At 49.6% G+C, this 13,037-nt stretch overlaps 1 protein-coding gene across 4 annotated transcripts; it reads right to left on the bottom strand.

Annotated features, from left to right (window-relative positions):
• Positions 1-602: 602 nt before the first annotated feature.
• SPTSSB (serine palmitoyltransferase small subunit B) lies at positions 603-9,544 on the bottom strand. 4 transcript variants are annotated; one of them, XM_050308039.1, is made up of 2 exons: positions 9,339-9,544; positions 603-2,022 (listed from the first exon to the last, which is right to left on the bottom strand). In XM_050308039.1, the coding sequence occupies exon 2, from the start codon at positions 1,992-1,994 to the stop codon at positions 1,752-1,754; it is 243 nt and encodes an 80-aa protein (XP_050163996.1). In that variant the 5' UTR covers positions 1,995-2,022; positions 9,339-9,544; the 3' UTR covers positions 603-1,751. The 4 variants fall into 4 exon arrangements, with proteins under 4 accessions (XP_050163996.1, XP_050163997.1, XP_050163995.1 ...); XM_050308040.1 differs by lacking the exon at positions 9,339-9,544 and adding an exon at positions 8,852-9,000; XM_050308038.1 differs by lacking the exon at positions 9,339-9,544 and adding an exon at positions 8,049-8,228.
• Between the last annotated feature and the right edge of the window lie 3,493 nt (positions 9,545-13,037).

Here is a 13,037-nt window from a genome sequence, read left to right as displayed (position 1 = left end):
ACGTCATCTAGTTAACAAGCAGAATTGAGGCTAAAATTTGGGAGAGGTTTTTGGTTCAAGCACCAACTTGCTGGGTAAACATTTTGATTTTTTTTTCACCTCTGACATTTGGCTTGCAACTTTTAGTCTATTTTAGTCTATTTTGAGTCTATTTTACGGGCTGCTTCCATAGAAAATGTCACAGGTATTGCCATTTTTCATCTCCTCCAGTGCTGTGGGACAACTGGAAGTGTCATTACAGCTTGGCACCTCAGATCTGCAGGATAACAACTGGGATTAAACTGCCAGGACAGCTGAGATTTTGGCCCCCAGTTGAGCCCAAACCACCCAATTGTGCCACCAGCACACACAGGTATTTGTTACCTTAATTTGAAGCACATCAGTGTCTTTTTTCCCCCCCCCAGAGACAGGAGAGGTCTTGGATCCTGTGAGGATGAACATGGCAGTCCCCTTTTGGACCCATCTAAGGAGCTCTCAAACCTTGTCCCAGAACATTTATTCCAAAATAATCTGTCTGCCACAGTGCCAGCCCGGCCCACACACATCCAGACTACTTATGAATGAACAGAAAACACAGAAGAGCTGAGCCACGAGCACCAGAATGTTGTTCCAGAAGAATAGAATTTAATTTTTATCTGAAAAAAAACTGCATACACATGTTCAGATCTGGACAACCTTCACAACATGTCTTCGTTTCCAAGCAGACTTGTGCTTTTAAGGTGCAGGACCCCACTGCAGCTTGATAAAGAAGTTAAGAGGGCTTTTTTTTTTTTAATTTTATACCCTCTAACTGTGCAAACATCATTTGAAAGCTATTTACATTTTGCACCTCTCACTTCTAAGAGCAGCAGCATCAAGCTGTTAGAGATGTGCAGCTGTAATTTATGGTTTGGCATTCACATGTGATTGAGGTGTAAGTGGGAAAACCAAACAACCTTTCATTGTTCCAGAAACTCCCCACAGGCAATGGTAATAAATCTAATTTCTTCTTTAGAAAGGAGATCTCTTTAAGCCCTCAGACTTCCCTGCAGGTATTAAAATATTACTTCCACTCTGATTCCTCGATCGTCTTCCCCTGGTGCTGACATGCCCTTTGCTGCCTTGGTGAGTGGGAGCAGAAAGAAAAGATCTTGGGTTTCATCAAAGAAGGCAGGAGGGCACTGAAAGAGAGCTGAGTTTGCTTCTTTCTGTCATCTTCACTAAACTGCAAGATTACATACAGTATTAAAAAAAAAATAAAAATCTGTATTAGGCCATCTGAACTCAGGTGCAACAACTTAGGCGCAAAAAAGTTGGATTAAAGTTCCTCCTCCTATTGCCTTCTGTTTGAATTTCCTCTCCCATCCATTAAAAGCTGGAAGTCAATGCCCAGCCAGGCATCAGCACTCAACTCAGGCTGGATTTACTCATTTCTGTACATTCTGGAGCAGAGAAGCCATGGGATGTTTTTCCCCCTGCCCTGTGAACTTTGTGTGTGATGAGTGTTGCCCCCCTCAGCCATCGCAGTCTCTGCTGGTTTGCACGTGCCAGAGGGATTCCAGGCTGCTGGAAGTGGTGGAAATCAGGCAGATGTGGCGCTCCAGGTGATGTTGCTGCCTGTGCTGCTTGCAGAGGGGCTGTGCAGGCAGGAACTCAGAGCCCTCCTCCGGGAACGAAGCAAAGCCGTGGGTTGTGAGAGAAAACAGCGTTTCCCTAAGTGCCAGAGCGCTTTGGAACAAACACCCAGCGTCCCACAGGCTGCTGGGGCAGGCTCAGTTCACCACGGGCACGGCGCCGTCGGGCTGGGCCCCGAAAATCTGGGAGAAGAACTCCAGGGCCAGGCGGACGTGGATGGGCACGAAGACGTAGGCCGTGTACACCACCATGGCCACCACGGTCACCGTGATGGTGTGGAACATGGACTGCTCCCAGGGCTCCAGCACGTAGCTGCAGGTCACCAGCAGGTACTGGTAGTACAGCCAGTAGATGTAGTCCTTCACTCGCTTCAAATCCATCTTCAGCTCCCGGCGCTTCCCGGGCCACCTGCAACGACAGGGAGCTCGGGGTTAAACGGCGCTGGAAAAGGCCTGGCAACTCAACTAGGCTGTGGTGACCACCATTTCAGCTTTGATGTCACGTGGAATCTTTGTCTGGAGTAAATTTCAGGCAGAGGGAGCACGTCAGTGCCGTCAGCAGCCTCTGCTGCCCCTGGGGCACGGGAAACAGCGCTGAGCTCTGCAGCTGCTTCTTGCATTTATGGAAGCTCCGTCACTTGGACAATCTCAATTCCCAGGGAAGCTGTGGCTGCCCCAGCCCTGGAACTCTTCCAGGCCAGGTTGGATGGAGCTTGGAGCAATCTGAGCTAGTGGAAGGTGTCCCTGCCTGTGGCAGGGGGTGGCACTGGATGGGCTTTAAGGTCCCTTCCAAGCCAACCCATCCTGTGATTCTGTGAATTCCCACATTCTGACTGTGAATGTGTTTTCCTGTTCATTCTGTTCAAGGAATTAAAGCCACAGGACCCTACAGAGGCACAAGGATCCCATGGAAATAAGGGATATAGGCATTTAAAAGGGAAGGCTTTGGGTCAGCTTCCATGAATGTGGATGGCAGACAGATATGCCCTGGGATAAAGATGAGATTAAAAAACTGCTCTAAAACCTCCTCTGCTTCCTTCTGGTAATATTTTTTATTGTTCTGCAATTGCTGGGAATAAAACAAAAGACAAGCTCATCCACCTGCAGGCACCTCTCCCCATTTTCCTCCTCCTATCCCTCAGATTTCTGCCCAGATTTTTATGTACTTGCCCCATCACCCCCCAAACAAACACACTTTCCTTCCCACCAGCCTTTCTTCTGTGTCCTCCAACCATCAGTACCTTCCCCAATGTATCCTTTATTCCCCCAGTTCTCCCAAAGTAGTTCCTTTCCTTCACTTCCATCTTCCCATATCTCCCAGACCAAGAAACTGCCTCCAGTGCTTTTGGGGGGCAGATCACTCCCATTTTAAATCCAGCAATGACTGTCTTTGCTGGGAATGGTTTTACTTGGCCAGAGTTCAGGCTGGGCAGAATTGTCACCACTGGTTCCTGTCCTGGCATGAATGGAAGACGATTCCTTCCAGATAATTTATTTTAAAGCAGAACTCAAGAGAGGCCTTAAAGCCTTGTAAATATTGCAAAGCCTTCAATAAAAATGGCACAGCTGGCAAACTGTGACTCCCTGGGAGCCAAAAGTGTCTCTATTTAGCCCTTGTGCAAAAAGAGCAGCATTTTCCAGTGAAGAGGTTAAGCCCTTTCCTCTACAGTTGGAAGGAGAACGATAAGAGCCCTCTGATACTCTCTAGGATTAAGGTATTTACACTGGGGTTAGACCTGTGCTGGTTAAACTCATACCTTTCTTGGGTAAATGCCTGCTAATCCTGCCTGCTGCAAGGCTGGGGTGCTGGCTGTGGCTGGCTGAGGCTCTGAGTTCCCAGAGGGGCACAGACACTCGTGTATCTCCATCTGGAGCTGCTTTAAGGAACAGCCAAAGTCAGGAAAAGCCTCCCCGGGCTGATTTGCCTGCTATTCAAGCAGGCTGCAGCCTCAGCACTATCACTGAGCAGGCACTGCTGTCCTGGAGGGAGACATGAATAAAGGATGAAGCCATTAAAATGATGAGCAGCCCCTTTTGATTTAACCAAAGACCTCGTCACACTTTCCCCAGCCTGGGGCTTGTGTTTCCACTCAGCTCCACCACAAAATCCGGCCTGTGCTCCTCTGGTTCTCCCAGGTCAGGCTGCAGGGGGATAACTCCATCCCCAGGCACTCTGGAACACCAGGAAAAACACACCCTGTCTCGATGCAGAGGCTTTGTGGTCCCCTAATGAATGGCAGAGGCTGAGATAAGTAAAAGCCAAACAGTGAATTACAGAGTGCTCCCCACTAACTCACTGCATTTAATCTACCCAGAGACCTTCTCTGATAGCAGGAGAGGAGCAGCAGCACGAAGAGCGTGGCAGGATAATGCCATTCCAGATGCATAATTTATAAAGGAAAACATAGGAGGGAAAAAAAAAAAAAAAAAAAGGCACCTTAAACCAGCTGCTCAGGAAATCAGACACAAGACTCCCCTGTGCCACAGATACCTCTGTGTTTTAAATTGGTTTTGTCCTTCTACTTCCATTTTTTTAAAGCATTTTATTATATTACTGCTGTCACTCTGAGTTGGAAGAGTCCTGAGTTATTCACTCATCATTCCCCAACATTCCAGAGCAGGAGATAATTTGCTCTTATGCCATTTTAACTGAACACTCTCTGTCTATAAATTTAGATTTTAACCATGCAGTTGTGTTGTGGAAATGCCTTTCTAGAGGCCATGGGACTGTTACAGCCAGCTATGAGTGAAATGAAGAGAATTCACCTTCTCAAGACATTAAGCAACATTCAGGTTATTTTCAGCAATTCCACCTCCAAGCATAAAAAAAAAAAAAAGAACCAAACCCAAGAAGAGAAACCTGTAAAGCAGCTTTTATTGTTTTAAGTGGCTGCCTGATTTTCTTGCTTGTTGATACATGCCTCTGATTAGGGCAGCTGGAAAGATAAATCATCATCAAAATGCCCCAAGTTTCATTTCAGAGCATGTCTAATCTCAAAAATTGCTTTATTAGTGACCTGGTGTTGGAGCCAGGTGAGAGTTGGAACCTGAAGATGCCACTTTAATGTGGAATTTATGCTTTGAGCAGCTGGGATTTGGGGAATTTTGGTCATAGTATAGCTCTACAACTCTGACCCGTGGCCGGACAGCACCTGGTGGGAAATTCCTGTGGAAAGAAACATTCTTGCAGGGGGAACTGGGAGAGACTGGTTTCCAAAGAATGCTTGAGAAACACCTGACACCCTCAGCAGAAGGGGCTGGTTGACTTACATATACAAAGAAAAAGAGTTTCCAACATATCTTCAGGTCTGAGTTTATCTGGAAGGGGGAAAAACAAACCCTGGAAGTGGAGTTGCCTCTGGTGTTTGAATGTAAAGTAGGGACAAGGAAAGAAGAAAAACAAGCAATCAATCAATCCACCCCCAAAATGCAAATATTTAATTGACTAGAAATGAGCCATTTGCTAAATAACTGCTGTGCTAACATAGAAGCAGGAGTGGGTGGGTTTTGCAGCATCCCGAGGGATTCCTCTCATGGTGAAGCGTAAATAAAATCCTGCCACCAGCCCCTGAGGGGGTTCCTGGTCCAGCCACCCCCTGAGCACCCACACGTGGGCAGGTGCAACAAGGCAAAGGGCAGTAATTGTTTTTCAGTTGTCTGATATGTAAATAATTGCAGCTATTAGAAGAGGAATGGGTAGTCACCCCCTCGGGGTTGGAAATAGAAATTCTTTCTGTGAGTTATTTATCTGTGGCTGTTCTTCATCATTTTATTGTGTTAAATGGGTTTGTTCTGCTCTTACTCAGAATATCCTGACTTATCCAAGGCACCAAATCCTGTCCCTCTTAGTTGCCAGTGTGATCCTGGGCTGAGCCCATGGATTTTATGCAGACAGACATCTCCAAGTGCAAATAGCACCATAAAGGGATTCCCATTCCCAGTCCATCCTTCATTCCCTTTGATGTTTTATTCAGGGAGCAGCAAGCACAGAGCAGAAGGAATGAAACTCAGGTCCTGTGGACCAGCAGTGGGGAAGAAATCTTGCTGAGGCAGCAGTCAGTGCAGGGAATCCCAGGGACACACTCAGCCTGTCCCTCTGTTGGCATTCCCGTGGCTCCAATTCCTCAGCTCGGCCTGGAAAGCTGCCTGAGAAGCAGAAACCCCTGAGGTTACTGCAAAACTTCCACAAGGATCTTTGAATGTCCCCTCGAGCTTGTTTTCACAGGGAGGAAACCCCAGGCAGAGGATGTGAATGAGAAGAGCAGCAGCAATCCCAGCCCAGCTCCCTCTGAGGAGGCACCATCAAAAATGCCTCGACACACAGACTGCCATAAATAATCACAATTTATTTACACCCCACCTGCAATTCTGCAGTGGCAGAGCAGCAGTGAGGCAATCTCTGGTTCTCCCTCAGCTTGCATCCTCCTGAAGCAGCCCCTCAGCACACTGGGCCGTGCACTCCTGCCAGCTCCTGAGCTCCAGGAAATGTCAAAGCTCCTGCACCTGTCCTGTGCAAGAGCAGGATAAAGCTCTGAGCTGGGAAAGTTTTATTGCTCCTCATGACTCAGACACTCTGCATGTGGGTGAACATGGTTTGACTGCTCCTGGGGGGTTTTCTGGACAATAAAAAAAGTCTTCCAGGAGTGGAAAAATACTTCAAGAGTGGAAAGGGGAGGCAGAAAAGCGTTTTCAGCCCCATTTCTGCTCTCCCTTGCTCAGGAGAAGGAACTCCAGCATCTTCCTGATCTTTAAACACCAGCCCTCCTTCCTGCTGCCCTCAGTGGGAGCACAGAGGAGCTGTTTGGGTTCTTTTAGATGTTACATAATGCACACATCACCTTTTGCTGTTGGGGAAGGCTTCCTTTTACCTCTGGTGACTCCAAACAAGGCAGTGAAACACTCACAGGGTGGCAGGGCCACACCTGCACAAAGTCTGGCCCAACTTCCTCGTGTCCAGCTCTGACCCCAAACCTCCCCCTCGTGTGCTGCCACATCCATGCTCCTCCAGCAGCTCCTCTGGGCTCCCCAGCAGTGGTTTGGTGTTATAATTCAGCTCCATCTCTCCTTGGAACATGGATTCTTGTCAGCCTGGGTGGAAGTATTTCCCAATGAACAGTGGAAGGCAAATACTTAAATATTTTTTAGTTGAAATTGCAGAATGGCTCCTTCAGTTGAGTTGAGCACATGGATGGGGTGTATTCTGGCCCACAGTGATGTGGGGAGGTCATTTAAAATATGACATACAAACTGTTGACCCTCAGTCAGGAAAGCAGCACCCACAGGGATTTCATTTGGAGAGAGGCTCCCAACCATTCCCTACCAGAACAGAGGTTGAGAGCAGTTAAAGTTTAGGCTGATTTCATGCCTTCCCCACCCCTGAAAGCTGTAGGCTGCTCCTAGCAAAGCCACTTTACTGCATAAATCAACTCCCCCTAACTTTGCAGCCTGGCTGATTTATCAGTCCACTCTCCTGCCTCTACTCAGGCAGAGGAAGGAGGAGATGCAGCTTCTCTGCAACAACAACAGCCTTGGAGCAGCTCTGTCCCATTTTCCTCCAAGGCCAAATTAATTTTTCAACAATTTTTCCTGTCTTTCCTCCTCTGAAGTTTCCTCAGTCATTTCCTTACGTAACTATCTGCTCCTCACGGTCTGTGTACAAATCCCTTCCTTTCCAGCTTCCTCTGGGATGAGCACGTTTTGGGACAGGACAGGACTTGCACCTTGGAGCAGAACTGGTGAGCAGCTCTGCCAGGGCACACAAATCAACTGGAAATCCAAGGAAAAGCTTTCCCTGTATTTCCAGGGTAAGCACAATTTAGGACAGACATGGTTTTGAACTAAACTGGTTCTCAAACAAAACCTCAAATTTGTAACTGGAGATCAGCACCAGGTTTAAATTGCTAATACTTAGAAATTGAGAGTTCTCAAAGAACTGTTCCAGGACTATCTCAGAGGGGATTTGGTGAGGTTTTGCCTTTCTTTGGTGACAAGCCTTGATTCCTGCAAGACTTGTGAGATTTGGGACATCATCTACATCCTTCAAGAGGCCTTTAAAGATCCTGAAGTTCAGAAGGTTGTGCAAACACATCACTCTCCAGACAAAATAGCTGAGATGTTTGGGGCCTAAAAAAAGATCGACTTCCGATTGTAGTCCTTGTTTTATTCAGACTACTTTGCTCTGCTCTGAGTCATTTCTGAAGCAGCTGAGAAGAACAGCTGCTCTTGGGTTAGATGTAATATGAGAAGGTGAATATAACCATAGTTATGACAGGTATTAGTGGGAAACAGGGGCCAAACTCTTGTGCAAGTGCATCTCCTTCGAGATCTCGTGAAGGGAAGCAGAGTTGCACCACACCACCCACTGGCCCGAGAGGGGAAAAGAAAAAAATAAAGTGAGATCCTTGCAATAGATAAGAGGGAAAAAGGAAGACTCACATTTTTCACAGAAGCTGATTTAACCCCATGGGTGCAGTAAAAGGAGCAGCTTCCCTTGCAGGTCATTTCATCCCAATGTACAGGCTTCATGCAGAGCTTCCCTGCTTTTCCCCACCAAACTTGCACCATCGAGAAATCACTCCAAGGACTTGTGGAATTGCTCTCAAGACAGAGTTATTTGTACCATACTTGTGATATCCATGAGAAAAAGATAAAAAGGCATCTCAATCCCTAAAGCATCAGAATCCACAGTCCACAAAGTACCTTGTGCTGACTAAGCAGAGCATTTATTGCAGGGATTCTCTTCCCTACTATCCCAGCTCCAACAGGGAGGTAGGTCTTGCACCTGCTTCCCACTGAAGGATTCCTGGGAGCCACCAGCAACTCTAAGGAAACCAAAGAGCAAAAACCTGCCAGCAGTGAGTGTTTCCACCACGCTGGTCTGAGCAGCACAGTCACCTGCCCTCCTCCATCACCTGTTCCCACCTCTGTGTTTCTGGGTGTCTGGTTTTCAGTAACCCCCTGCTAAGGCAAAAACCATCCTCCCACAGCTGCACCAGCCACAACACCTGGAACCCCCCGACTGCAGCAACAAGTCACAGGATCACGGAACGGTCCGGGCTCGAAGGCACCTCGAAGCCTCATCTCGTTCCAGCGAGCAGGGAGCATTTTAAGCCCGGAGGGACCTTGTTGAAGGCTGCTGGTCCGTCTGGAATGCCACCACCACCCTGAAGGCAGCACAGCAGAGCAAACCCCCCTGAGGCTTCACCGCTGCTGCGGGGCCTTCCCCCCGCGCTCCTTACCGAGCCTGTGGAGACCCTCCGGGCCAAGGTCACCGGCCCCTGGCTGCGGGGATGCTGCGGGGATGCTGCGGGACGCGCCCCCGCCGCGATGCCCTTGGGCGAGCGGGGGCTGAGCGCGGGCACCGGGCCGTGCGGGGCTCCCGGTGCGGGGACAGCGGGCTGGGGGACAGCGGGCTGCGGGCGCTCCGCGGCGCGGGCGCTCTGGGATGCGGGCTCTCCGGGATGCGGGCGCTCCGGGATGCGGGCGCTCCGGGATGCGGGCGCTCCGGGATGCGGGCGCTCCGGGCTGCGGGCGCTCCGGGCTGCGGGCGCTCCGGGATGCGGGCGCTCCGGGATGCGGGCGCTTCGCGGCCCCGCGCCGCGCTCACCTCCGCCCCGCGCCCCGCGGCTCCCTGGCCCGGCGCTGCTTAAATACCCCCGTTTCTCCCTCCCTTCCTCTCCCCCTCCCTCCCTCCTCACCTCCATCCCTCCCTCGTTCCCTCCCTACCTGCCGCCCCGCTCGGCTCCTCTCGGCCGCGGCCCCGGGGCCGGTCCCGCCCCGCCCGCTGCCGCAGCCGCTGCGCTGGGGCTTGCGGCGTTCGGGGGGTGGGAGGAGCGGGGCCGGGCCTGGGGAGAGCCGTGGGATGAAGCCGGCTGGCACCTCCGGCACGCCAGCTGTTTGCCTGGAGCGCGGTGTTTCCCCGGCCCCGGCGGCTTTCCCAAGCGCCGGCGGGATGCGGGATGCGGGATGCGGGATGCGGGATGCGGGGAGCGCGCACCGGCTGCGCCAAAGCTGCCCCGCACAGACCTGCAGGCACCGGCAGCCCTTCACATCGCACCCAGACGTCGGAATATAGATGTTTTGAGTGTAGTTTACAGCACAGCGCGGGTGCGAAGGGCTGCCCGGGGGCCGCAGGTGCCTGGGAGCATCCCGGCTCCAAAGGTCGGGGTGGGAAGGACCCGAGCGAGGTGCTGCAGCACGGCTGGGAGACACCAGTGACCTGGAGACAGGGGAAACGGGGGTGATAGCAGCGTTTATCAGGTGTTCCCAGAAAAGAGAGATATGGATGGGCAAGTACTTACAAGACTTTATCTGAAATCCTGTGGAATAAATGATGATAACCACGAGGCTCAGTTTTCTGTAGTTTATTCTGTCACCGAGATAAAGAAGCAGGATTTAATGTCCTGCTTGCCACCAAACTTAAATTTGCAGTATAAGTGAGAAATAAAAGCAACAAACACTTTATTCAGTTTTCCCCTGGGGCTGGACTAAATGATGCTCGTGGGTCCCTTCCAGCTCAGCATATTCTGTGATTCTGGGTGAATTCCAGGTGCAATCTCATTTACTAAACAAAGTCTCCCCAGTGGCACCTGGGGTCACCTCCCCCACAGTGGGGCCACCTTGTCCCTGTTCTGGCAGCCAGTGATGAATTCTAACCACAAAAAGACTTAAAGGAATGCAAACTGTTTCAAAGGGCCAGATGTAACTGCTGGCATTAAAGCTGTTCTTTTAATATTTGAACACATTTTTAATGACGCTTTAAAAATGCTCTTTCCTCAGTTAATACCTTTAAAAGGCACTGCACAAACAGAGCTGCTCAAGCAACAAAGGGGTGATCAGAATGTGATGTTTTCCTTCCCAGCTGGTGCAGTGAGAACAGAGCCCTCTTCTGCTATTTTTATGGATGTTGACCGTGCAACTGATGCTTGCTTAGTCTTTGATCTTAAAAAATACTTATGCAGAGGCTTTGTTTTAAACTTTCAGATAGCTGTGTCCCTTCCTTGCTTGCAAAAGCACTCTGGATGATCAGGGCACCTGCTCCACACAACAGTTTTAGCCCTGGGTGTTTTAGGGGACTGCTTGGGGTGATTTTCAAAGAGGTGTTTACAAATAACTCTCCCACAGTCTCATTAGCTGTTGATAATGAGATCTCATAACAGACCCCATGATCTGTTACTGTCTTGCTTAAATCTTCCAGCTGATCCTCACAGAGTCATTGAATCTTAGAATTGTTTAGGTTGGGAAAAGCCCTCCAAGAACATCAAGTTCAACTGCTAATCCAGCACTGCCAAGGCCACCACTGACCCTCGTCCCCAAGTGCCATTATCCACATGGTTTTTAAATCCCTGCAGGGATGGGGATCCACCACTGCCCTGGGTAGCTGTGCCAGGGCTGGACAACCCTTTCTATAAAGAAATTTTCCCAATATCCAACCTAAACCTCCCCTGGCACAGCTGGAGGCTGTTCCCTCTCCTCCTGTCCCTTGTTCCCTGGGAGCAGAGCCCGACCCCCTGGCTCCCACCACACTCGTGCTCTGCTCTTTCACCCACCACCTGCCCTTGCCAGCTGGTTTAGAGGAAGGTTCAGTGTGTCTATAAATGTTTCACACTTGCCTTTAGACACACAGTGTCTTATCAAAAGGAGAAGGATTTGCCTCATGATGAATTACAGATTTGCTGATAATCAACTGTTGTTTGCCTTGAGACCAGACAGGGCTGCAGGGGCCCTGCCAAGTGTTCCCAAAGGGAAGAACCTCACCAAGTCAGAGCTGACTGAATTCAGGATTAATAACTCTTTTATGAGAAGTAGGACAGGGTTTAATCTAAAGGAGGCTGTGGTTTGATTTATCATCCATTGCTGCTGAGACAGAGGAGGCTTTTTCCCTTCACCCACTGTTTCCTCCAGAGCCTCCTGCTCCTGCCAGGTTCCTCCCTGACTCAGGAGAAGCCTCCTGGCTTGCCCTTGGAAGAAATGAAAAGCACAGCAGTGAAAGGGGAACAAAAAGAGGAAATGAAGAATGAACTTTTCTATTAGACCAGCTGGAGCAGCCAGGGTTTGAAAGGGAGAGGCTTTATGTGGTCACAGAAATACATTTTAAAACACATCTAACCCTTGCATTTACCAGCTGCAAGATGGTCCGTGGAGCTCCTTCTGCCCTGAGCAAAGGAGCCAAAAATCCTCCCAGTGCCTTAAAATCAGACCTATACCATAAAAGAAGAGTGTAACCCCTAAGCAAGGTCTAGTTGTGAACTTCCTTGGGGTTCCCAGCCTCCTGCTCCAAACCTTCTGCAAGCTCAGCCTTCTCCCAAAGTGCTTGTCATGGTAAAAATCAGGCCAGAGTTGTTACCTTAACAAAGTAGATAAAAACAAGGGAGTTTGTTTCCTTGTCTCCCCAGGAGCTGCTGCTCTGGAAGATCTTCTCCCTTCCTTGTTTGACCCCTGGGGATTTGTGTTAATGATTACTGGGGATTGGAGCCCTGGCTTTTTGCTCCTGCAGGAAACATCCAGCTCACCCCTCGAGATGGGGAATAAAACCCCACACCTGCCATAAAGGCTGTCATAGCATTTATACAGCCAAAACTGTAATTTATAATATTTTATGAGCCTTTAGGCTCTTGTCACACCCTTGCTGCAGAAACACTGGCCAGCAGGCAGGGTTCTTCCAGCCCGGATCACCAGGGGCTGGGTTGGATATCAGGGCTTTGGATGTCAAATATTGACTAAGTCATGTCAAGGTGCCACAGTGATGCTTTCAGTGACTCCTTTTCCTGGTCTGCACCTGTCTGCTGCAGGTGGGAGATCTGAAACTTCACTTTTTTTCACGTAGTCTCATTTTGGGTAAGTTTATTTGAGCTTTAAGAGCAGGAGGAAAATAACTGCAGGGTCCTCTGGGGGCCTGATTACCTCAAATCATGGAATCACTCAGTGGTTTGGGTTGGAAGGACCTTAAAGATCATCTCATCCTACCCTCTGCCATGGGCAGGGACACCTTCCACTAGAACAGGTTGCTCCAACCTGGCCTTGGACACTCCCAGGGCTGGGGCAGCCACAGCTTCTCTGGGCAAGCTGTGCCAGGGCCTCCCCACCCTCCCAGGGAAGGATTTATTCCCAATCTCCAGTCTAAACCTACAGCCTGAGCTGACCTGAGCATGTTCCTCCAAACCCAGCAGAACAACAGGCAGAACTCTTTTCATTTTTCATTTTCTGGATGTATTTTTCAGCTCTTGTCTACCTAGTCAGGATTAATGGAAAGGAAACTCCCAGACTAAGCATGGAATTTGTCCGAGTTTGCAGAATATTCCTGTAAAAGGCTGGGCTGCTGGGCAGAGGAGAAGCCATGGATAAACCCCAGATTATTGTGCTCCTAATTGTGCTCCTAACTAATTTGGTGTTACTCCTCTCACCCAACCTGACAAATTAGAGGAC

This window comes from Myiozetetes cayanensis, unplaced genomic scaffold (genome assembly GCF_022539395.1).
Source record: "Myiozetetes cayanensis isolate MyiCay16 unplaced genomic scaffold, myiCay2020 scf13, whole genome shotgun sequence".
NCBI classification, from domain to species: Eukaryota; Metazoa; Chordata; class Aves; order Passeriformes; family Tyrannidae; genus Myiozetetes; species Myiozetetes cayanensis.
Note: the sequence above shows the minus strand (reverse complement) of the source record. Positions and strands in the feature narration are given on the sequence as shown.